Source organism: Leopardus geoffroyi, chromosome C1, assembly GCF_018350155.1.
Source record: "Leopardus geoffroyi isolate Oge1 chromosome C1, O.geoffroyi_Oge1_pat1.0, whole genome shotgun sequence".
NCBI lineage: Eukaryota > Metazoa > Chordata > Mammalia > Carnivora > Felidae > Leopardus > Leopardus geoffroyi.
In genome coordinates, this window is record NC_059328.1 from 191,991,859 (window position 1) to 192,016,181 (window position 24,323).

At 39.2% G+C, this 24,323-nt stretch overlaps 1 protein-coding gene across 6 annotated transcripts in view; it reads right to left on the reverse strand.

The window, feature by feature from the left end:
- Nucleotides 1-232: 232 nt before the first annotated feature.
- INO80D (INO80 complex subunit D) overlaps nt 233-24,323 on the reverse strand; it is a 77,003-nt gene continuing 52,912 nt past the window's right edge. For all 6 annotated transcript variants that reach the window (XM_045480915.1, XM_045480912.1, XM_045480916.1 and 3 more), the window contains 5 exons: nt 22,226-22,335; nt 20,244-20,377; nt 14,382-14,599; nt 13,538-13,695; nt 233-12,415 (listed from right to left, as the gene is read on the reverse strand). In XM_045480915.1, the coding sequence (XP_045336871.1) occupies nt 11,250-12,415; nt 13,538-13,695; nt 14,382-14,599; nt 20,244-20,377; nt 22,226-22,335 (1,786 nt within the window). In that variant the 3' untranslated portion in view covers nt 233-11,249. The remainder of the gene's footprint in view (nt 12,416-13,537; nt 13,696-14,381; nt 14,600-20,243; nt 20,378-22,225; nt 22,336-24,323) is intronic.

A 24,323-nucleotide genomic window follows, 5' to 3' on the forward strand; every position in this document is an offset into this window, starting at 1 on the left:
AAGGTTAGATACCACGTTAAACTCACTTAGGCTTTAACTGATCTATAGCTACTACAAATATTAATCGTTGTTGGTCTAACCATAAAGAACCATGAATACATCTCCCTGGAGTTCTTGATAAAATACATTAAAATAATTACTCCACTTAAATAACAAAGGGGGGAATATGTGTGCCCTGGATTTGCAGCTTCTATGTATATCCAGGCAAAGGAAATTATACCCAAAACAAGGCTACTTCACAGCAAGATTTATTAATACATCCAAAAGAAAGAAAGAAAAATCATTTTGTCACACTATATACAGATAATACATACAGTGTTTTATACACATATTACATCAGTTTTTACACAAGAAAAATATACATAAAAATGTAAACTTTTGTATACAAAAACCCTTAAACAAATTAAACAAGGACCAGATAACAAAAGGAGACCAATCCATTATTATTTCATCAAATTTTTAAAACAGTAATACAGTACATTCATTGAGATATATATGGAAAATGTGAGCCATCTCTTCATGTTTAAAGGGAAATTACAAACCAAAAGCCCATCGCCTCCCAAAATGTGGTTCCCACCCCCACCCCCCCAGCAATACCATACTCAATGCCATAGATACGCTTTTCCGTTAGAACTGGGCAGCAGGGGGATGGGGGTGGGGGGGTGGGGCTCTTACCCAAACCTGCCAACCTCCTCATCTTGCTCCTATAGTCTGTGCAGAAACAAGTGGCCCCTTAGCTTTTGTGCATATAACTAAGCTTCTAGCCACTATTCATGCAAATAGAGAGAAGATTCTCAGTTTGTAAGTTCCCTTTAAGCAGGTTTTTTTTTTTTGTTTTTTTTTTTTTGTAAATAGTTTTAATGTATGGCCTGTTAAACATACTTGTGTGCCAAGGTGAATGAGAACACTGAAAAAGAAGGGCTTTGAGAACCGCTAGTCCTTGCTACCGTGCAGTTACTTGGTAAGAAGAGATTTTACAACTGTGCAACCTGTCACTTACTGGATTCAAAGATGTTACCACCTCACCTCTGATTTCCCACTGCAACTTGGTTTCAATTCACACCTCAGGACTGCAGTTAGTACCATACAATTGCCAAGAGGCTTTCTGTTAAAGGCTGCTTCTGATATCAAGTTCCAGCTAAACTATTCCATGAAATCCCTCAAACCCCAACCTCTCTGTTTTAGTGTTCAGGGGAACTCTCAATCCACTGTTTTTTGTTTTTGCGTTTTTTGTAACGTCTTACAATGGAGGATTGTCCATCTATGTTTATGTTCCTCTCTCTGTGAGGTCTTGAAATGTAATCTGCTGCCAACTCATCACAAAATAAAATAGTCAACGTTTTTTTCCTTAATAGTCTGTCATTCGGCGTGTCAAATTGATATACTAATGAAAACACCTGAAGTTGTGGGGAATAAGAAATCTATGGCAAGTGCATGCAGACTTGGAGCTCTTTTAAAGAGAAAAAAAAAAATGTCTGGGAAGACCTTTTAAGTAAATAAATGCAAAACATGCTCAAGACAGCTTCAGGAGCGCTGCCTTCCCTCAAAGTTGAATTTTGAACAAGGCAGAATAACAATTAGGTGATATAATTCCCTGCAGCTAGAGAGTAGTTAAGTTCCCCCCCAGGCAAAATGATCTCAGTGATCATTACTTACTAATGAAAGGAAGAGGCAGACTGGCGAATTAAGTTGGTCCAGAAGATGGTGGATGACATACACTAATGGAAATGTTAGGATTGCTTTATAACTGAAATAAACAGGCTGGTTTGTGGTACATCTCCATTTGAGAGAGAGGAAAAATGCACAAGGTTCCTCAAGTGAATCTCCAGCGCTCTCTCTCTTTCTCCTATGGGACAGATGGCATTTTAAAAAATGACAGTCTCCCTTTCAGTTAAAAAAAAAAAAAAAGTAACAATAAAAAGGAAAAGGAAGATAAATAAATAATGTGTGGATGTCTTTAGATGAGACTTTTAAATGTTCTTTTAAATAATTTTCGATAATGTATTTTAAATCATTACATACAACTGCCACTGCAGTGACAATATTCCAGTAGGGGCAGCATTTTGCTAAATGTAAAAGATTGCCATTTAAAACTCATACATATACATGTGTATATACAGTATATCAACACTATTTATATACATATATATCTGGAAAGCAACATTTCATTGCCTTTGAATATCTATATATCCACTCCCACAATATATGAGACATACTGTGTGAGTATATACGAAAGTATATGTACACATGCTCCAACATGTATATATACACTTTTGTCTGTGTGTGCATAAGAGCTTTAAAGGCACAATATATAGGGATGCAAGTGTTGTAGAGAGCTGCAGCAAAGTTAAAACAGAATGTCACCAACGTGAAAAAAAGTCAAGAGGAAATACAGCAAAACTCATTACGTAAGAATTCATTAAAGCAGTTTCATCATGAGTAAAAGGAGTTAGAGAATTCAAGAGGCATATGCGTGACTTTGTACGCTTTCCATGAAAAATGAAAATGGCAAATTTGTGGCTAAAACACAAAGTAAACCAAATTTTTAAGTGACAAATTGATGACGGTAAATGAGAAAATAAACCTAACACTGTTATCAATTAATAAAATCGTAATTATGTTCTTTGCCAATGTGAGTAAAATGTCCCAAAATTATCTAGGTAAAACTTTCAAATGCGTTTTGTTTGACTGTTGGTTTGCTCGTTTTTGAGACAAAGACGAATGCCCAATCCTCAAAACTACTCTAGAAACTATTACCAAAACTTACATCTTCTGGAAAATTTAAGAGCGTAAGATCTTTAAAAGAAACAACTGAGGAGTTAATGAAATATGCTTAAGCCAAATGCTTCTGGCTAGAAAGGCCATAATAAAGGGGGGGGGGGGGGGGCAGGGAGTACCGAATGAAGTGTGATGAGAGACTGATTTAGAAGGCAGTGAAAGTCTACGGCCATACCACCCTGAATGCGCCCGATCTCGGAAGCTAAGCAGGGTCGGGCCTGGTTAGTACTTGGATAGGAGAAGGCATGAAGGTGAAGAATAGTGGAACTGGAAAGTACGAATAGTTCTAGCAGGAATTCACTTATAATAACCATGAACAAGACTATCATCCAAAGGACTTCCGTCTTAGGATGCACTGATAATGTACTCTAGACTGTCACCTCCTCTTGCTTACAGAATAACCCAGAGTTTTCCAGGGACGGATAATCTTGCTTCACAAAGGCTGTTTATCTATTACACACACACATTTAGGGAAATATATGTATATAGCTTTATCTATACACACACATATACATACGTGTATATATAGATTTATACAAATGTATAAATAAACATAATACTTTTCAATCTTTCCATTAACAAGGCAAGTTCACATTCAGCAAAGTGCCACCACATCCCATATACACATCTCTGTACAGATATACACAAAAGGGTCTATTTTCACCCTTCAATCAGGGGGAATTTATTCTAGCAAATCCCATTAACCAGTAACTGAAGGGAGGAGTGGCACCAAAACCAACCCCCTTCTTTCATTTGCATGCATATGTACAAGAAATATGCAGATTTTTTTTTTTTTAATCCATAAAGCAAGAGTGAATGAAACTGGGAGATGCAGAAATACAACTATAAAAGGAACGACATGTAAAGCTCTCCTAGGTCTTGACTATACCTAAGATGAATGAGGCTTCAAAGAGAACTACAAATTCAGGTGTAGCATCAGGAGTTGTTTTGACATATTTCAAAGTACATGATTTTTTTTTTTAATCTGAAATATAAATGTGATTGGAACACTTAATAACAACTCTAGTTCGGGCTATCTGAGACCATCAGATACGCCAGTAATTAATGTATAGCAAAATGACAAAACTCAAACTATAGGAATGTATCTTTTTTAAATTCCCTATGAATCAGGTAAAAGTCAAGGGTAGCATAATTTTTCCCGTAACCAAAATACGGGGGCCGGGGGCACACTCACTTCATAAGGAAGAGCACAAATGAGTAAAAAAAAAAAAAAAAAAAAAAAAAAAATTGATTTTTGGAGATAACTAAAATCATCCCAGCTTTGAAATATGCATGGTGAAATGATCCCACCAACTCTTTCAACAAAGCAGTCCCTTCAAAAAATGGCATTCTTTAAAAAGAGCCTATACTTTCCTTAACTTTACCAAGAAAAGATGTTCAAGATTTTCTAACTCAGAATATGAAGAGATCTATTATTAACATAAAGAAAGGTTCAACGGATCTGGTCCCATCACCCCAGTAGATAAACACAGCTCACGTCTGGGTTTGCATCTCTCTCTCTCTCTCTCTCTCTCTCTCTCTAATTTTTATGCTCAAAGGTGAGAGGCTGGTCTTAGAACCTGCTGTTTCTCACGTCATTTTAAAAACATAGCGTAATATATAAGTTAATCAAAAGTTAAAAGAAAATGCACATGATATCAGAGATAGCCTTTTAACATAAGATAGCATAATGAAGAATTTGGTGTATTTATACTACGGAGACAATGAGAAAATAACTCTGATAGCCCCCTCTAAATAGTCATATTTCTACAATACATTCTGTTACCTTCCTCTATTTTCACCTAAGCACACATTCACCTCTCCCACACACGTGCCCCCCCAATGTATATTTTTGCATGTGTGTAAAAACACAGACAGAGACATGCACACGAGTAATTTAATTCTATTTTTAAGTCACAGTGGGAATTCCTTAGTGAGGAGGGATAAAAAGTTCCTGAATAAGACACTGAGAACATCTAGACTTATTATTTTCTCTATTTTACTTCCCAACTTACAGAATAAACTGTAAATTAAAGAATAAATCCATAGGAAATAAAGGAGGTCTTAAAAACTTAAGTTTACAAATTCCAGCTACAGTAGTTGGGAGCTTTGCTTGATCTATGTATTTCTATTTACCCTGTAACTAAGCTTCTAGCCATCTGAAGTGTAAACCACAGATCAGTTACTAAAGAAACACGACGCCCAACAGTTCTATGAGCAGTAATAAATGGTCTAAAGGTGTTCTACGTTTTGAGGCCCCAGGATATCCTTTTATTTTATATATCTGCAAGGTAGCAAAGGATAGCTATACACCTTGACACGGCAGAGATCCAGTGTAAAAAGGTGCTTCACTAGTTTGTTTTGTCAAAAAAAAAAAAAAAAAAAAAAAAAAAAAAGCTCATATATAATTTTTTAAGCTATTAAAACACATAGGCAACATAATTCATTACACTCAATACAGCTTTAGTATAAAACTTATAATTTATGAGGTGATGTTAATAGTATAAATTAATATACCTTTTCTCTTAAAATCTACAATAAGTATTCTGAAAGCTCATCGGGGAAGGAAATTTTTAAATAAAACTTTTAAAGCTGTGCGTGGTGGGAAAGGACTGTTTGCTGAAGCGGAGGAGAGCCTGAAGGAGAAAAGGAAGAGTCCTACGCAAGACACGGCGGGCTATGAAACCAAATGTTTTCTCTTTCTTGCGCTCTCTTCAATGGTGAGTCACCTTTAGTTTCTTTTAAAACTATTTTCTTATTTTAAAAACTGCCCTAATTTCCACAAGGAATCCCTGAGACATACTCAACACTGTACAGCGAAAAGAACGATCACTGTGCCGAGGAACTGATTCCAACCCTTCTGAGCAGATGAAGACAATGTTCCAAGCACCAGATTTCCTGTCACTTCCACGCTAATCTGCTGGAGCCCACTGGGCCCGAACCAGGCAGGGGGGAGTCCCTTCAGGGCAAATCAGTCTAGTCCCCGAGCAAAAGCAATGGTGTGGCGTCTAGCTGCACTGGAACCTTCCGCACTGCATACTGCCATTTTTTCCAAGGGGAACTTTGGGTGCACCTAGAGCTTACTTCAGTGGTCCCCAGCTTAAACACACAAGTAACAACAAACAAGTGCAAGAGGCAACTCCTAGTACTCTCAGGCCACGATCAGGACAGATCAGGCTGTACATGTGCATACTTGAGAACTGGGGGCAGGCGGAGGCAGGCAGGCAGGAGGGAAGAGGGGAGGAAAGCTGGGCTGCCCTACAGAGCTTACCAAGAGTTAGAAAGCTTTTCTCTTGCAACATTCTTTTTCAGACTCAACTTTAGATCACCAAAAAACTCTGCCACTCAAAGTAGTCAGACATTCCCAAGACTTGGGAACCTAGTTTATGGTCAAGAAAGTCACACCAAATTTGCTCTCTCTCCGAAATGCCACGTGTCCTTTATTGGCTCTGTTGATCACAGTGCAGAGAGGGGAAAGCTGACAGAAATCAGAGGTGAAGGGAACGAGAATTTTTGCTATTGAGAAATGAGGCTAAGTCGGCCCCGCAATTTTTGCATTAATGACACCGGCTACTAGGAGACAGAATTATTCACTTGTGTTTTGGGTTTTCTTTCCTAACTCACTAGTCAGGGGGAAATGCTTAACAGATACCCAAATATGTTCTTCACTGGTATTTTATGTCAAATTTTTTGAAAGATAGCATTTAAAATGTTACTTGAATCTACTAAACATGGATTCTTGTTCCCTCCAGGGTATGATATTGGAACGCTTATAAGGCTCAAGATATTAAGAAGTCATTAAACTGTTTTACCTTTCTATAGAATGCCAGTGAAGATTCCGTATTTTCACTGTATTGCGAGAGGGGGGAAAAAAAAATCGATGTTCTATCACATGTATACTTCTACCTCCCACCTCACCAAGAAATGTATTTCTCATCGGGAAAAAAAATCCTTGGAGTGATGTAGGTGTTAGTGATGGTTTAAAAGATACAGATGAAGACTGTTCAGTATGACTACATTTTCTTTTAAGGAATCCTTTAAACTGCCTCATTCAACTGCAGAGTTCTGTTGACCATTTAGAAGACCACTGGATCAGATTATTCCACATAAAACAGATTAAAAACACAACTTAGTAGAATGTTAAAAGGCTAAAAAGAAAGAGGTTGAAGAACCTGAAAACTAGCAACCAAAAAAAAAATTTCTCAAATGCAGTCGAAACTGATTAATTAGTTTAGTGTTATCAATATCTTCATCTTTTTGCAATACCAGTCCACAACAACCTACTGAACTAACTCGGAGAAAGGGCGACCGCCTCAAACACTGCTGATGCAGCCCCAGAACCCCTCGCAAGGGGGCAGGAAGGACGACAAACGTAAGGGCGCAAGTTACAACGAACTGAATGGAAGGGGGTGTGCTTGGTTGGCTCAGTCGGTAGAATATGCGACTTGTGTTCTCAGGGTTGTGAGTTCGAGCCCCATGTTGGGTGTGGAGCCTACTTAAAACACAAAAAACTGAATGGTATATTGGTCAATAGAAACAGAAATTCTTTCACCTAAGAAGAAAGCTTACAGATCGGGCGCGTTATCACAGACACCGTTTCCTTCCAAATCAAAGCACTGTCTTTGCCTCTGGGTTGCGATGGTGGCCTGAGAACGAGCTCTGATAAGGAATAGCTTTTAGTGTTAGTCACAGAAAGTGAGGAGGCTTAGCTCGCAGTTGAGACATTGGGCTTATCAAAGAAATAAATGGGCTTATTGAAGAAATAAATCTTATAAATAATTATTTGGCAAAGATAAAGTATTAGCTTTCTTTAGCCTGACACCACTCAAGACAGTAACTACAATCTTAAGGAAAAGAAAACAAAGAAACACATCTTCCAACTTTATCTCCATACCTACTATTTGCTTCTTAGGAAATTATAATCTTTTCATGGAGGGACACTAGACACACCGCACTGCCTGCCAGCATGAAATTGCTCAGGAAGTCACTTATAAAGCAGTTCTATCTCACGTGGTAGGTTACTAGAGGGAAAAAAAAAAAAAAAAAATCCTTCACCATATAAGCTTTGTGACGATAATTACAAAATTTTTCCATTGCATAGTCTGTCATTTGGTGGGTTAAGTGTAATTGCTATTTACTATTGTGAATTGTTACTAGCTACATAACCTACGCAGATGTGCAAATTACTAAGCCATTTTTACAGAGAAAAAAACAATGTCTTAAGTACTTTAATTAAAATAATATTAACAATTATGTAGAGAGAGTAAAGGAGAGAAAACACATCTTTTCGTCGGATGCTATAGATCACAGCCAGTGAGTATCATTCGTTAGAATGGACTTCAGATTCTCAGAGCACAGAATGTATCCATTAACTGCAGCAACTCTGTAAATTAAATCACATTAACACAATCTAACTGGCCTTTATAAATGGTCCCAAAGAACTGCAGAAATAGAGTGACCCTTCTCTGCCACTATTTCTGATGAGTTTCACCCTAGAATAAAAAGCTAGCTTCCACCTAATTAGGACCTTACATACAATCTGTTTTTGATTCCAGTATTGCCTTATTATAGTATAGTGTAAGTGCTATTTAAAAGACACTAATTTTCCTGTTTCTGGAGGAAAAGACAATTCATTCCTTCCTCTACACATTAACAGCAAACCTACTACTGATAGACGAGAATTGCTCTATATCAGCTAAAAGAAAAACGTAACAGGTGTCTCTGGGTTCACAGATGTTCTTCTGTCTTCCAAAAAGGGACTCGCAAGAAACCGCAAGGGCAAAGCAAATTGCAAGCTTGGATATTTGTTTTGCAGTAGATGAAATGAGAGGACAAATTTGTTTTTTGCTAATTCCTCAAACCTACACTGGTACTTTCTACGGGTGCCCTTTCTTCAGCTATCACTGTGGGCGTCTAAACAAAAATGAATTTACTCAAAAGTTTTTGGTGTGAAGCTGTAACTGGCAACATTCCTGATCATTTCGTGCCTCCTTATTAGAAAGCAGGAAAGGGCTTTTAAATGCACACAAAACAGAAAATTGCGAACAATAAAATGTGCAACTTACTGCAAACTCAGTTTTGATAACTGAAGAATTTTAAGCAGCTACCACGAGGGACAAATAGCCAGAAAAGTTCAAACCGACTCCCCATGACTTTCCCTTTGCTGTCAAAGAAGGGGGCCGATAAGATAGTGTCCTGCTCTGGTACAACCTTGGATTAGTACACGATGGAGACTAGACCAAATTGCTGGGAATGGACAGTTATCCGGCGAGGATTAGAATGGGAGGCGAAACGACTGGAGCAAACTAAATGACACTTCTGAGCAGAGGTAACTACTCATCATCATTTCATTACAGTACATTAAAATAAAAAAGCTTACTAACATAGGTTCACAGGTGAGAAATATTCAAATTATCTGCTCTCACCGTTCAGAATAGAAATTTATGGTGATACCAAATATAATTTTGCTTTGTGACATAATTTATAATTTAGAAATTTCTCAATCTGCAAAAAAGGCAAAGCTATTAAAAAATAAATCTTCCAATCAATTGTCATGATTAAAAAAAAACTAAATATATTACAAACATATTTTTGGCCCACAAAAAGAAACTTCAATAAATACAAAATAGGGCATATAATGATTTCATACAGTCATGGGACATTTCCCCTCCATAACCTCAGGCGCATGGCATCTGCATAATGCCTGCTGATCACCATCATTCCTTTAAAAAGCAGAGAAAGAAAAGCTTTCAAAAGAAGGGAACTGGTTAGAATTAGCATGGCATAAAGAGAATACATATAGGAAGTAGGAAAATACATCCAAATCTTTACCTATTGAAAAGGAATTCAGATCAAATATTCCCTGACCAATGAATTATTATATCACATCATTAATAGATATGTTCTCTCTACTCATCTTTTAAAATATATATATGTAAATTAGACTAGACTCAGGTATAAATAGCCAATGGTATCTCAGGGGATGGTGAAACTTCTCAGCAAAAGCAGAAGAGTACAGATGACTTTAAAATCTAGTTCCACCCTTGGGAAGGGGGCAGGGGAGAAGGCAGGTAAAAAGAAACCTCACATATTCATTTCCATAGTCACCAACTTACTAAACTACCCAATATAATTTTCAACCCTAAAATCTGGGTACTTTAAAAAAATTTCTGCAACTTAAATCTAAGTACTTAAATGGTTTTAAAAGTACCAACAGGGTAGGTAAAATTTAGGTCTAATTTCCATATTCTGCTTTGAAAGAAACTTTAAAATGTGTATCCTTCAGATATTACACGTCACTTCACAACTGGCACATTGATTCTACAAGTGTCTTCAACATTTTACAACTCTTACCAAAGAATCACTACTGTAAACATGAAAAATTCAAAAGTAAAAGATGGACCAAGGAGTTCGGAGACTCCATCTTTCCAAACGTATCTGACCTAGCCTGCTTTTCACATCAAAATATGGTCTTTAATTACATCTTGTGAATGTATTCCATGAGAGAGGATGGAGAAACAAACACCTGTCTAAAAAGGCAAAATAACCACCAGACCTCAGAATCTCAGCAACCCTGCAGTCACTCCATGCTTTTTGTGACATCCCCACGGCCCTGACATGAATTCAGCTTCTCGTGTTCTTAGATAACTTAGCGGAAGAGGGTTGTACAATTCACGTCACCAGACCACCACCCTCTCTACTTGGGAAACTTCGTTAATTCGGTGGGAAAGGATGACCAACCTTATTAGGGTTGTGAGACGTGGGAAAGGAGAAGTAAGAGCCTTATTATACTCGTTAGGAAAGAAAAAAAACCAGAAAGAAAGAAAAAGAACAACCATGGGACAGCTGCTTCCTGCCCTGCACAAAAACACACACATGGGCGCACACATACACACAGGCGGTCAGAAGACTAATAATGTTTTTCTTTTTAATTGAACATGATCACAATTAGGAATGGAATCCTGGCCTCGTGCGGTGTTTAGCAGTTGGTGCTAAGTCAGAGCCTTGATCTGTCCCTACACACCATTTGCTGTCTCTTACACAGGAACTCGATGAACAGGACCATTCTATCTAGAACCACCTCTGTAAAGACCTGGTAATAGAATGGAAAGCATTGATCTGAATACTAGGAAATAGTAAAGGGCACTGGTAATCTGAGGTATCTTCCACTTCTAGGACTTGCTGCTAAAAATCAATTCTTTCCAGTCACTGTGCTGAGCCACTAAGGAAACCACTGGGGTAAGAGTGAACCCGCCGGGAGGGAATGAGCACCAGTGCAAAGGAGCACATGTGAACACTGAAGCGAGGTCCACTGCAGGGTTACTTGTTTAACTGGAAAAAGGAGTTCCCCTCTAGTCCCCATCTGTTATTTTTAAAATCTTCTTTAGGAAAAGGGGAAAGGGATGATCAACAGGAAACAAAGATAGAAAACACCAGGTTCCCCACCTGCCTGCAAACACACAGACACGCGCTCAGTTAGGGGAGGTAAAGGGAGAAGATGCATTATTGGTACTTGTAGCTGTGGCACCTGTTACCGTGAAGCCTGTAGGAGGGGCTATAGAGCTGTGGCTGGGCTGCAGGTCCTTAGGAATGCCACTGTGAGAACTCAGCTGGTGGCCGAAGGCTGCGCTGAACTGAGGGAGTTGCTGCTTGGGAGAGGTGGAGGCCAGGAGTTCAGCAGAAGGCCCCATGCCACTGAAGCTGGTCTGCGGTAACCCCGGAAGCACGCTGGAGCTGCTGGGGGTCACGGTGGCGAAGGCAGGCTGTGTGGTCTCTGAGTTCGAAGTGGTGGGTGGCGTGGATAGGGAAGTGGAAAGAAGATGTCCATCTGCGCCAAGAAGGTTGCTAAATGGAGAGGGATCTCCAAGGTTGACAGGGAGATTGCCCCAGTGAGTTCTGGGGTTCACGACTCCTCCAAGTGGCACCTCGAGTTGGGTTGGGAGCAAGTGCTGCGCCATGATGGGCATCTCTGCTGAAAAGGTAGCTGCCATATTATCACCAGAGTAAGATGTTGTGTGGGGAGAGGTGATATGGTCACTGTAGGGAGACGGCACGTGCTCACTATCATAATGGCTTCCATGGGGCGAGGAGTGTGAATGATCACTGCTGTATTGCTGTCGTGAGGTGATTAGGTCATCTGCCTTGCTCAGCAGCTGGGCAGGATGTGGCCTCTGGGAGGCATGGCTGCCATCATGTAGTCCATGAAACTGTCCTGGGAAGGCTCTCTCCCCAAGTGCACTCTGGCTGATCAGAGTGGCAGAAGTAAGGCCGACGTTGGCTGGGGCAGAGAACTGCCCTTGGATCTGCCCTGCCAGGGGTGTAGGTGGGTTAGACAAGGTAGCAGAACGGAGCAGGTTCTCATCCAGCTCTAGACTAGAAAAATTATCATGTACTATGCGCCCATTCAGTAGCTCCCCTAGGTCTGTGTTTACTTCTCGGCTCAAGGACTGAATTCCTGAAGCTCCAGTACCTGTGGAGAACACCCCTATTCCTCTCTCTGACAGCTCCTGGACTGGCACACCATCTGACTGGGTAAGTACCCCAATGGTACTCAGGCACTCAAGAGAAGTGACAGCCTGCAAGGCCCGCTCAAGTTCCTCGGCCTCTTCGGTAGTTGGAAGAAGGTCTCCGTTCTTTCCTGAGCAAAACAAAAGCCGTCAAGAGAATCAGCAGAGTCGTTACGTATGCCATACCACAAAAATCCTCCATTGGAATGATCTGTAACAGTATTCTATTAAAGAGAGGCCCCACAGAAAAGGGAAGCTTCCAGGGACTAGACTGGAAAGAAAGAGTGAAAGAGTAGTCTGCAGGAGAGGCCTGAGAGGTCAAGCTGTCCTGCAGCCTGTATCTTCAGTTTACTTACAGCAGTGTCTAAACCCAGCTGGCCAAAGCGTTAAATTCGTAAGGATTCTTCTAAGCATTACTGACTTAAAATGCATGGTGGCCGTCTGATTACACATGTTTTTACCTGAAGTTATGTCAAAATCATTACAATAGAAAATATATCATATTGGTTCGGACTGGAGACAAAAGGCCATGCAAGAGTCCCCTCGGTGCTTCTGCTCTTGAACTCTCTCCTCCAGCAGGAGGGCGGCCGTAGAAGACGGGAAAAGAGACAGGCGGTGCACCCGGGAGCCGAGCACTCACTCGCACTCAGTCCTCTCCAAAACGCTTCTGTGTGTTTCCCGCTAGTCCTGCTCCCCTCATGCCAGTTTTCATGAGAGGAAAGCCTGGGGGCTGCCACTGACTTCGTCTCCAACATTAAACATCTCTAGAGTTAGGAACTTGACTAGTCACCAGAAAAATACCCAGTTTTTAATGGTGAAAGAAACTTTCTAAGGGCATAAAAGGTTTTCCCTGAAAGCACCACAGAACTGGTGGGATTAAAGCAAACTTCGTTTTAGAAAAGTGCACTTCAACTCAAGTACAGGGTGGGGTATTGGAATAGGACGAGTTCTAAAAGGCTTCAGTAAACTCAAGTTTAAGATGTTTTTGTTGAAAAATAGAGTAAAATGACTCATTTTAAAGGGACAAAGTTAACAACCTAACAGTTGAATGATCAACCTACTAAGCCTATTAATTTGGCTAGTTGGACAAACCGCACTCCTTACCTTCTGAAAGCAGGGTAAAATCGATTTAGCAGGGTTGCATTTTCTAATTACGGTGGAAGACACTGTGTGTGAGGAGGAATACTTCACAAACGCTATTTCCCTTTTTAAAAACTCATTCAGACTTCTTGAATCAAAAAATTGAGCCATACCTTCAAAAAAATCAAAATCTTGTAAGTCATCAGGCAGCCGTGGCAGGACGTCTGAAAAGTCCTCCTGGTTCAATTCCAAGTCATGTGGAATGTCAGTGATCTCATTGGCAATGTCGTCCGGCAACTCATCAGCACTCAGCTCCGGCGTGGATGGGCTCCTGGGGAAGAGGACACAGTTGGCCCCATCACGCCCCTTATCCCTTCACACCAGTGTCCCCAAGACACATTCGTCAAATGTGAAAATGGGAAATCCTAGCTTAAAATGTCTCCTTTTCCTACTTCCAGAAAAGGAAATTTACAAGCAAAAGGAAGACCTGACCATACTCAGTCACATAGCCCCAAAATCTTCACCCATGTAGGAAGAGAAGGCAACCATTTCGAGATAGCTTTACCTCACATTCGTAGAACAAATCACAATTTTGTGCATTGAGGGTGTCTTAATACTTTTTAGAATTTCAAGTCTAGTCAAATAGTAATTTTTAAAAAGTGAAATGGACAGATAAAACTGAAATGTCTAGCTGAAACAGAAGCCTCATTCGACTGGTCAAAATGCTTAACTCCTGCCAAAATCAGTAAGGTATCAGATTTCTGACGGAACATTTCTGTCGAAACATATATGGAATTTCTGCTAAAGCAGAAAAATCTGAGGGCAGACAAATTCTCAATTTCAGCATCTGCTTTCTGTGTTACAGTCAAAAACTTTATTTCAGATCTCACCCAGTCAGATATTTGGTAAAAATTACATTGAAGACTACAAGGTCTAGGCTCGTCTATCGAATGGCTTCGGTGGCCGAGCTGCAACGCTACAGAGATGATGCTAGGTGTTGTGAGAACCATCACTGACCGGATCTGAGCGGTCTCCACTGGCAGTGAGACGCTGGTGGGCATGCTGAGGTTCCCTTGGGGGACTGCAGGGGGAATGGGTTTTTGGGGTCGACGAGGTCCACGCCGTCTCTTCTTCTTGTGTTTTTTGGTAAGTGCAGGAGGCTTGGTTTTTTTCCTGGGTTTCCTCTGCTGCTGGTGCTGAACTTTACGGGAGCTATCTCCTCTCAAGAAATTATCCTTTGAAATGAACAAATGGGTATTTTTAAACTGAGAATGTTTGGGAAAAGCCTAAGAGCTATCTGAAAAAATTACTCCCATCTCTTAACATTCTATAGAATGCCTAAAACATACTGTATACCTACAGCAAATATAACCATAAGTAAATGAGTAAAAAATTCATTTTTTTAACTTAATTCAAATTAATCCAAATCAATACATACAGTTCACTCCACATTTAAGGACACTGTGAGATTTTGGCAGGCCGAGAGGGAGGTGTGGGTGGGTAGAAGGGATAGGAGAAAAAAAAAAAAAGACACTGTGATAGGTGCTGTAGTGTTTAAAAAAAACCCAGAATGAATGAAATGTAATTGCATTCTCAAAAGAACTTACTCTTTCATGGAAAGAACAAGAATATAAGTATACATAAATACAGTACAGAGAAAATAGGGCAATAATGGCATAAATACCTTCCATGCATGTACAAAAGGAAAATCAATTACTTTTAGTTTTGTGGGATTAAAAGATAAGTAGGATTTTAAGTCACTGGGGTAAGGGGAAGATCATTCTATAGCAATGACACTCACAAGACAAAAAGAACAGCAAATAATTGGGTATGACTGGTGCTTGGGGTATGGTGTAATGGAGGATGGAATATAAAAAGTAAGCTGTAAAGAAGTTGAGGACCAGATCACGTACGACTTTGATTACCATGTTCAGGATTTTCAGCTTCATTTTATAGGCAATGGGAAATGATTTTTGATGAAAGGAGTAACACAACTTGACAAATGCTTTAAAGGGATTCACTACACTGGCAGCAATGAAACAGACAAGGCAAGAGAATGGAGGCATTATTTCCAATCAGAGGGCCATTTCAACAGTCAATACAAGATAAATGGCTACGGGCAATGTGAGTGGGAATGGAAAAGCAAGGCTCTGTAGGGACAGAATTCTCAAGATGTGACAGCTCCTTGGATGAAGGGAAGAACACTCTAACACGTCTCTCTAGGGTTTCTAGGTTGGGGGACTGTTAGATGATACCATTAGTTGGAACAGAGCACACAGCAGAATATGGACTCAGAAGAGAAATTAAGGAATTCAGCTTGGCTCCCATATAATTTGAGGTACGAAGATGTCCCAGGAGATAGAGGAGGAAATGGTATGAGGGATAAAGAAAGGGATGGAGATGTAGCCTCAGAAATCATGACACCGTAAAAGCCCTTCAAGTAATTTACATGGACCAGGGAGACAAGGTAAAGAGAGAAGACAAAGGGACCGCAGCTTTATATAACTGCTGCTACTCACTTGAGTGAACAAGGTAAGAACCAGCAAGGAGGAACAAGAGATTAACAATATAACCAGCTTTCTTCATCGGCCACCCTTCAATCTGAATACTGCATTTCATCAGTTCCAAGGTACATTTTAGTATCTCTGCAACTGGGGTGCAACTGCTGTTGGCCCGGTGATGGTCATTACAGTTGGCATGGTCTACGTATGTGCGAGGGTGACAACAGTTCTTTGTACCGTCACTGTTTGACTCAAGGCATGTGCATTGTTGGTTTCACATGAAGAGGGAAAACTGTTGTGTGTACAAAAGCACGAAGAGTAGCTGAGGGCATAAAACTCATTAGTGAAGCAGATACTCATTGAAGAGCTGACCGCAATTCCTTTTTTTTTTTTTTTTTTTCCCCCGCAAAGCAACAACCAAATGAGAAAGGAAAATAACCACAAAGTAGACAAAGCTGTATCAAAGATGATGATGTAGAAACTACCTCCTTTTCTATCTCAAGTAATTCAGTTGAAACCAGGAGTATTAGAGAAGATAAAAATCTATGTCTAAGTCTAAAGAAGCTATTTTGATACATACAAAACAAAAATTATAAAAGGGGCGCCTGTGGCTCAGTCAGTTAAGCATCCAACTCTTGACTTCTGCTCAGGTCACAATCTCAGTCATGAGATCAAGCCCCACATCGGACTCTGTGCTGAGCATGAAGCCTGCTTGGAATTCTCCCTCCGTCCCTCCTCTGCTCACGTACTCTCTCACTCTCTCTCTCTCTAAAATAAATAAATCAACTTAAAAACAAAAACAAAAACAAAAATTTTCAGTGGTAAGAAGTGTACTGTGCAGCATTTTTAAATTTCTTGGTGGTATACAAAATAGTGATTTTTACAACTGAAAGTATAAATCCAGGAAATCTAAAAGAAGTTTAACACTAGCCACATACTTGAATCTAAACATAATTACAGGGCTCCTGGGTGGCTCAGTCGGTTAAGCATCCAACTTCAGCTCAGGTCATGATCTCACGGTTCATGAGTTTAAGCCCCGTGTCGGGCTCTGTGCCGACAGCTCAGAGCCTAGAGCCTGCTTCAGATTCTGTGTCTCCCTCTTTTCTCTGCCTCTCTCTCTCTCAAAAATAAACATTTAAAAAAAATCTTTAAAAACAATTACAGACTAAAGTCACAAGTGTACAAATTTATAAAACAAACAAACAAAAAAAAACAAAAACAAAGAAAGGCTGTTTCCTAGCCTCTAATAGTCCTTTTTAGCTCAATACTTGAGGTCTACTTTTATCGTATCCATCATTTAACTCAACAAATAGTAACTAAGCAGCCACCAGTACCCACCAGGATGCTAGGCATCCATCCAGGCTTTCCCTCTAGGACCAGCAGAGACGTTAAGCAGGAGAGTCTGTCCAGCTCAAGATACACCAGTCCTACTCATAAGACACCGCAGTACCACCTGATTCTAGTTCTAGGTGTGTGTCTTATTCTCCTAAGCTTGTGCAGCCCGGCAATATTCTTGGTAATGTGCCAGGCAGTCCCCACAGAACTGCTCCAGAATGAGGCCCTGCCATGCTCTTGGTAGTTCCCCACGAAGCTCCCCCACAGAGGTGGCGCCCCTATGCCTTAGCGGCTTTCCTAATGCCAACTGTTCACTGCCTCCACTATTTGCAAACACTCTTCACTCTCAACTTTCTCACTGCCTCATTCTACTTCCGTGCCAGGATGCTGCATTTACTAACTTACCATCTGCTGTCTGGTCTCATAGCCATTGAATAACATGTTCTGTGTGACAGCCTGGACGTCCTGTAGCTTCAGCTTCTACCAATGACTGTCCTGTCCAGCGCTTGAGTCTAATTCTGAATCTCAACCTCTCCCGGCCATGCGTCTAACTATTCAACAATCACTTATTGAGCATCTTTGTTCTAAGCACTGGGGATACAGCAATGGACAAAAAATGTTCCTGCCTTTGTAAAGGTTACGTTCTAGTAAAAGGATACTGACAATAAATAAAATAGTAAGTAATACAATGAGACAGACATAAATGTTAGGATGAAAAATAAGGTAGAGTCTGAGGATAAAAAGTGACTGGGCAGAGAGGAAGTGGAAGGCTTCTTTGATGACGTGACATTTGATCAGAAACCCGAATGAAATGAAGGAGAGAGGCATGTAGAAACCAAGGAAAAGGACATCCTAGAGAAAGAGAAAAAAAACAAGTGCAAGGCCCACGAGGTGAGAGCATACTTCAAGGGTTCAAGAAACAGCAAGAAGGCCAATGTTGCTGAAACTCTGGAAGTAAGGAGAGGGTACAAGATGAAGCTGGAAAAATTACAAGGGCCAGATCAGGAAGTCTCATAGGCCGTGATAAGAATGTTAGATTTGGAAAAAAAAAAAAAAAAAAAAAATGTTAGATTTGATTGTGGATGTGCTGGAAAGCCATTGGAAGGTTTTGACCAGGGAACTAAAGTGACCACAAGTGCATTCTCTAAAAGGCCTCTAGGGGCGTCTGGGTGGCTCAATGGGTCACTTAAGTGACTGGCTCAGGTCATGATCTCACGGCTCGTGAGTTCAAACCCCGTGTCGGGCTCTGCGCTGGCAGCTCGGAGCCTTGAGCCTGCTTCGGATTCTATGTCTCATTCTCTCTCTGCCCTTCCCCTGCTTGTGCTCTGTCTCTCAAAAATAAATAAATGCAAAAAATAAAAAAAATTTTTTTTAAATAATAAAAGGCTTTTATAAGACATTCTGGAAAATGTGAAATTACAGGGACAGGAAAACATCAGTGGAGATACTTAGGGGTAGACTACAGAGGGGTAGCACAAGAGAATTTGGGGGGATTGACAGCAGATCTTGATTATGGTGGCGGTTATAGGGATGTATGCACTGTCAATCTCACAGCATTGTGCACCCAAGAGTGGATTTTACTGCACATAAACTCAAAGGAAGTGGGACACACACAGCCTACTCGGACTGCTGTGTGAACAGGACATCTGGGTGCAGATAAGAAGGGGGCAATAAGAAGGAGACCAATTAGGAGACTATTACAATAATCCAGACCAATTCGAGAGCAGAATGGTAGCAGTGGAGTTGGCAAAACGTGTCCGGATTCAAGACAGTTTGAAAGTAGAGCCAAGAGATCTGCGTAGGTTTTATCACCCAGTATTAAGTCTCTCACTGGGGGACTGATGGGGTACAAACGTTGCTATACTCAGACGTAATCTTTAACTTACAACAGTCCTTGTGACACATTTAGCTGGTGGCAACACCAGGATCATAGCCTTAGACTATGAGGTCCTGGTCCAATGGCCATTCAGTTACCCTGCTGCTCCCCTGAAACTGTAAAATGCTTGCAGAGGGAAAGAATGGTCTTACTCAGCTTTTTCACACATATACCTTGCATACTACCTTGCAAATAGCAGAACTCAGCAAGTATCTAGGTAAAAGTAATAAAAATGCACTTTTTAAAAATAATGATGTAATTCAGATAGTCCACTAATTCAGACTTACCTCTCCTTCCAAATTACTCTGAATTAATTAGGGCTTATGATACTAGCATTAACAGAAGCAATAGTTAAGTTCAATAGAATTATAGAAAGGGTTGGCTTTTGGCCGAAATCTTATCAAATATCCAAGACATGCACAGAATTGAATATAAAAAAGCAAAAATCTAAAGAAATGGGGTGAAGAAAGCTTGAAAAATCTGTTAAGTGTAAGAAAATGTACCTTAAGGCAAAGAGAGGTATAGAATAAGGATAGATAATAAAATAACTATATGTTAGTAACTACTAAATACCTTCTAGAATAGTTTTTTTTTTAACTTATTTTTAGTTTATTTTTTGAGAGAGAGACTGGGTGCATGTGACTGGCCCACCCAGGCACCCCTAGGACAGGTTTTTTTTAAATTTTTTTTTAATGAGGCTATGAAGGGACACCTGGGTGGCTCCATCAGTTAAGGATCCGACTTTTGATTTTGGCTCAGGTCATGATCTCACAGTTCATGAGATTAAGTCCCACAGTGGACTCTGTGCTGACAACAGGGAGCCTGCTTCAGATTGTCTTTCTGCCCCTCCTCTGCTGAAGCTCATTTTCTCTCTCTCTCAAAATAAATAAATAAGCATTATTAAAAAAAAAAAAACACCCACTCTTTAAAAACAATAATAAAAATTTAAAAATGAAGCTATGGAATTTACTCAATGGGTCATGACAAGTATGTTTACATATTATATATTACATTATATTACATTACATTATATGATATGATATGATATGATATATGATATTTTATATATTTACATACAGTTTGTACCAAGTCACAAAATATTTTCTACTGTGGACTGCTATCCAAAGTTTGAAAGTCTCTGCTGCCGAAAATAAAATCTGAACTCACCATTTTTTTGGCATGTTCTTCACACAGAGGGGTCTGGTGTGTAATGTCAAACACGGGCACAGAGCACTGCTGTCCGTCTGCAAACTTGGCCGTGCAACTTGAGAAAAGCTGCTGAGAGCGGTTCAAGAGGATATCTGTGTTTTTCAAAGTTAAGAATGTAATACACTGAAACTCAAATTACTTTTTAAAATTTGTATATAAAATCTGCTTCTTCCCTTATGTTTAGCAAGTAATACATTTTCTTATCTATAAAAGCTAAAGAAGGAACCCAACTACTGATGTGGGAAAATGGTAATTGTTGAATCTATCAGAAGATAAAAGAGTCTGTTTTGCTAAAGGGCTCCTAATAGGTGTCTCTTTAATAGCCTTTCTGATTTTTGTTATTTGGAAAAAGGAGGGTCGTTTAAGTCTTCACACACTATTAAAAGTTGCACTATAATGGTAAAAAAAAAACAAAAACAAAAACAAAAACAAAAAACTTTAAGGAAAACTTTTTGCATACAATCCTCAGTAAGAATGGGGCACGTGGGTAACTCAGTCGGTTAAGTGTCCCAACTTCAGCTCAGGTCATGATTTCCTGGTTCATGAGTTCCAGCCCTGCAGCTGGCTCTGTGTTGACAGCTCAGAGTGTTGACAGCTCAGAGTGTGGAACGTGCTTCAGATTCTGTCTCAGTCTACCACTGCCCCTCCCCCGTTCACCCTCTGTCTCTCTCTCTCAAATACAAATACTCTTTAAAAAGAATAAAAATTTTAATTATATTTTAATTCTAAAAAACTCATCGATCCAAATTTGGATTTTTCATTTAGCATTTCCAACACAAAACTCAAACTTACAACTTATGAAAACTTACTTTTAGATCAAAACCATACCATTAAAATTGGAACATCAGTTTTATTTTTTTTTTTTAATAATGCTTTTACTTTTATTCTTGAGAGAGACAGAGCGTGAATTGGGGAGAGGCAGAGAGAGAGGGAGACAGAGAATCCAAAACAGGCTCCAGGCTCTGAGCTGTCAGCACAGAGCCCGATGTGGGGCTTGAATTCGGGAATGGTGGGATCATGACATGAGCCGAAGTTGGATGCTTAACTGACTGAGCCACCCAGGCGCCCCAGAACATCAGTCTTATATCATAAACATTTTTAAGCATCCAAACTTTTAGCCCCTGGCTACATATTCTAAGACTTATTTTATACCTATCAAGAAAGTACCCTACTGTTTTTCCTTTTTGCTTTTATAGTTAAGGCGATTTATAAAACTACATAGAAAGTGATGCTGAAAAAGTGAAAATTTAATCCCAAGAACAGAAAGGAAGGCAAAAAGTCAAAGACAATAAAGAACAAGTAACTGCTACTGTATAATTTTTTTAAATGCTACTAAATTTTAGATGTTTAATAAAACTAAAAATAGTAAGACTTCATAACCAGCCTGAATGAAACCCTTTTACCACAGGTTTCCTTCTAGTATATTCTGCCTTAATGTATCTTTTTTCCCAGTCAGTGAAGTTCATCCTTCCTTCATTTCAAATCAGCACTGTACCCAACACAAATAGCAAACTATTCCCAGAGCAAAAGGCACACTGTAAAACTGTATAACTTTCTTGGAAGATTAAAAACAGTTTTTGAATAATATGATTTGATTTTTCCATCAATTGAGTGTTATATATTGTTGCTTCTTACAAGCTACTTAAGAGGCACCACAAGAACCAGAATTCTCTTAACAAAATTTAATCAAGTGCCAGCCACTGGAAGAATCTGCTACTTGCCATCAATTTTGCCAATTTTGATGTAATTCTTGAAAAAGAATCACAATGATGTAAGCAGAAAAAAAGTATCCAGAAGACATCATGAAAATTAGAAGTTATATAAAAATTATTTTGAACATCAAATAGTTATGATTTCAAAAGTCATTCACGTGGCTTAAGAATGAAATATGAACCCGAATGAGTTAATACTTTTCAATGCCCACTCAATTAAGAGGATACGTTGGAAACAATGTCTGGTGAATGGAAGGGCTTTGTTAGGGCACTGTTCACCCTTCACGGTTCCACTGCATGCTGCTGGTTCCACCTCCCTCAACTTGGTCCGGCTTATGCTAAGGAAGGAAAAACACATTAATTTTTTAAAAATGCGTTAGGAATCCAGGGCAACTTTTCAACACTATGTTAGCAGAGCACAACACCAACATTTTACTTTTCCACATTCATTAAATGAAAGGTAAATATGAGTTACAATGACCAGTTCCAATATTTCCCTAATTTACCGACAAAAGAAATAATTATAAATGATTTCCACTATGTCTGGTTTTTTTTCTTTCTTAAGTGACATTTTGGTTCCTTTTACTTCACAAAGAGGCAACAAGTAGATAAAAGTGATCAAGAACATAAGACTAGATTAATCGGGTCTAATTCTGAATCTCAGCCCTAACTCTTACTAGCTGTGTGACCTTGGGCAAGTTACTTAGCCTCGCTTGAGTCTCAACTTCTTCACCTATAAAGTGGAGACAGAGTACCTTTAGTGGACAGGTAAGCACCAAGATACAACACATCCAAAATACTTATCGTAAGTAGCAGATGGTAGGATACCTAGTAAACAGTCCATGGCTGTTAGTTGCTGGTATTTTTGTCATCATCAGATTTCGGTCATGTCAAGCTGCTGAACAGTAAATGTGCAAAAAACTTCATCTATGATGTGAGGAAAGGGATAATGATACGCAGCAATGATTGATTTGCCCTCATCTTCCAAAATGAACTCACTTTGGATATATTCTTTTAACTTTTTATAGTATGTGCAACTCCATCTTTCATTAAATGTTATCTCCACTTGGCACATTCAATGTTTCAATGTTTAAATCTTGTTTTTAAATTTACGAATAGGCGATGTGTTCACATGGTTCCAGAGAAACCAAAGAATAAAAACCAAGCAGTGGAGAGTCTCCTTTCTCCCCTTGTCCCAATTTGCAAGTTCCTACTCCCTCTATAGTGAGTATTCATTTTATTAGTTTCTGGATCTTTCCATAGTTTTACACAAACATAAAAAAAATAAAAATATCCAAATTCTCAGAAGTACAAAACGACCCTGTTTGATTCTATAAAGCATCACAAACTAGTAGGCTTTTACGCACGTCTGAGCGTAGAAAAACAATCTACGTAATACACTGAATCACAAGTCAGGCGTCAAAAACAAAATATCTTTTGAATTGTTTGTTTCTATATCTAAGGATTTTGATGGAATGGCTTACGCTAATTAGAAGGTCATACAGAACCAAAATTACATATGAATTTATAGCAAATCTAAACAACATTTCTATTATAACTTTCATATAAATAGTAACTGCAAACAGATAACCGTGGGCTGCCAGAGAAGTTGCTTTAATTGAGAGTTCTGTAAGATTTGTCAGAATCACAAGAGTGGGTAAGTGGGCCATTAACTTCAGCTCTGTAAAAAGGATACACAATTTCAAATAAAGGAAGCTTTACTATTTTGGCAGCTTAGCCCAAATTCTCTTGGTCTAGATTTAAATAGCAGGTAGTTCTCTATGCTGAATGGATAATTTTTGTAGAACACTTTTTAATAATTCGCTCAGCCATCTACAAAACCTAGGGTAGAGCACATTCCCTCGTTTTCTTTATCCTACACTTCAAAAGGAACCACTGGTTTCATTTTTTAAAATTACTGATCTGTCTTAAAACAAACAGCAAAATAAAGTCAGTATAAATAAACTCAAAGTCAGAATTTCAATATGCCCCTGGATAATTAAGGTAAAAATGCCTCACATTAGATCTATTTTATTATCCAGATAATCCCAACAAAACAAAGGGAGGATTACCAAAACATTTTGATGTTTTTATTTTTTATTTTACTTCTTATTTTTTAAAATTTATATCCACGTTAGTTAGCATACAGTGCAACAATGATTTCAGGATTAGTGCCCCTTACCCATTTAGCCCATCCCCCCCCCCAACAACCCCTCCAGTAACCCTCAGTTTGTTCTCCATATTTATGAGTCTCTTCTGTTGTGTCCCCCCTCCCTGTTTTGTTTTTTTTTTTTTTATCTTTTTAAATGTTTTTATTTATTTTTGA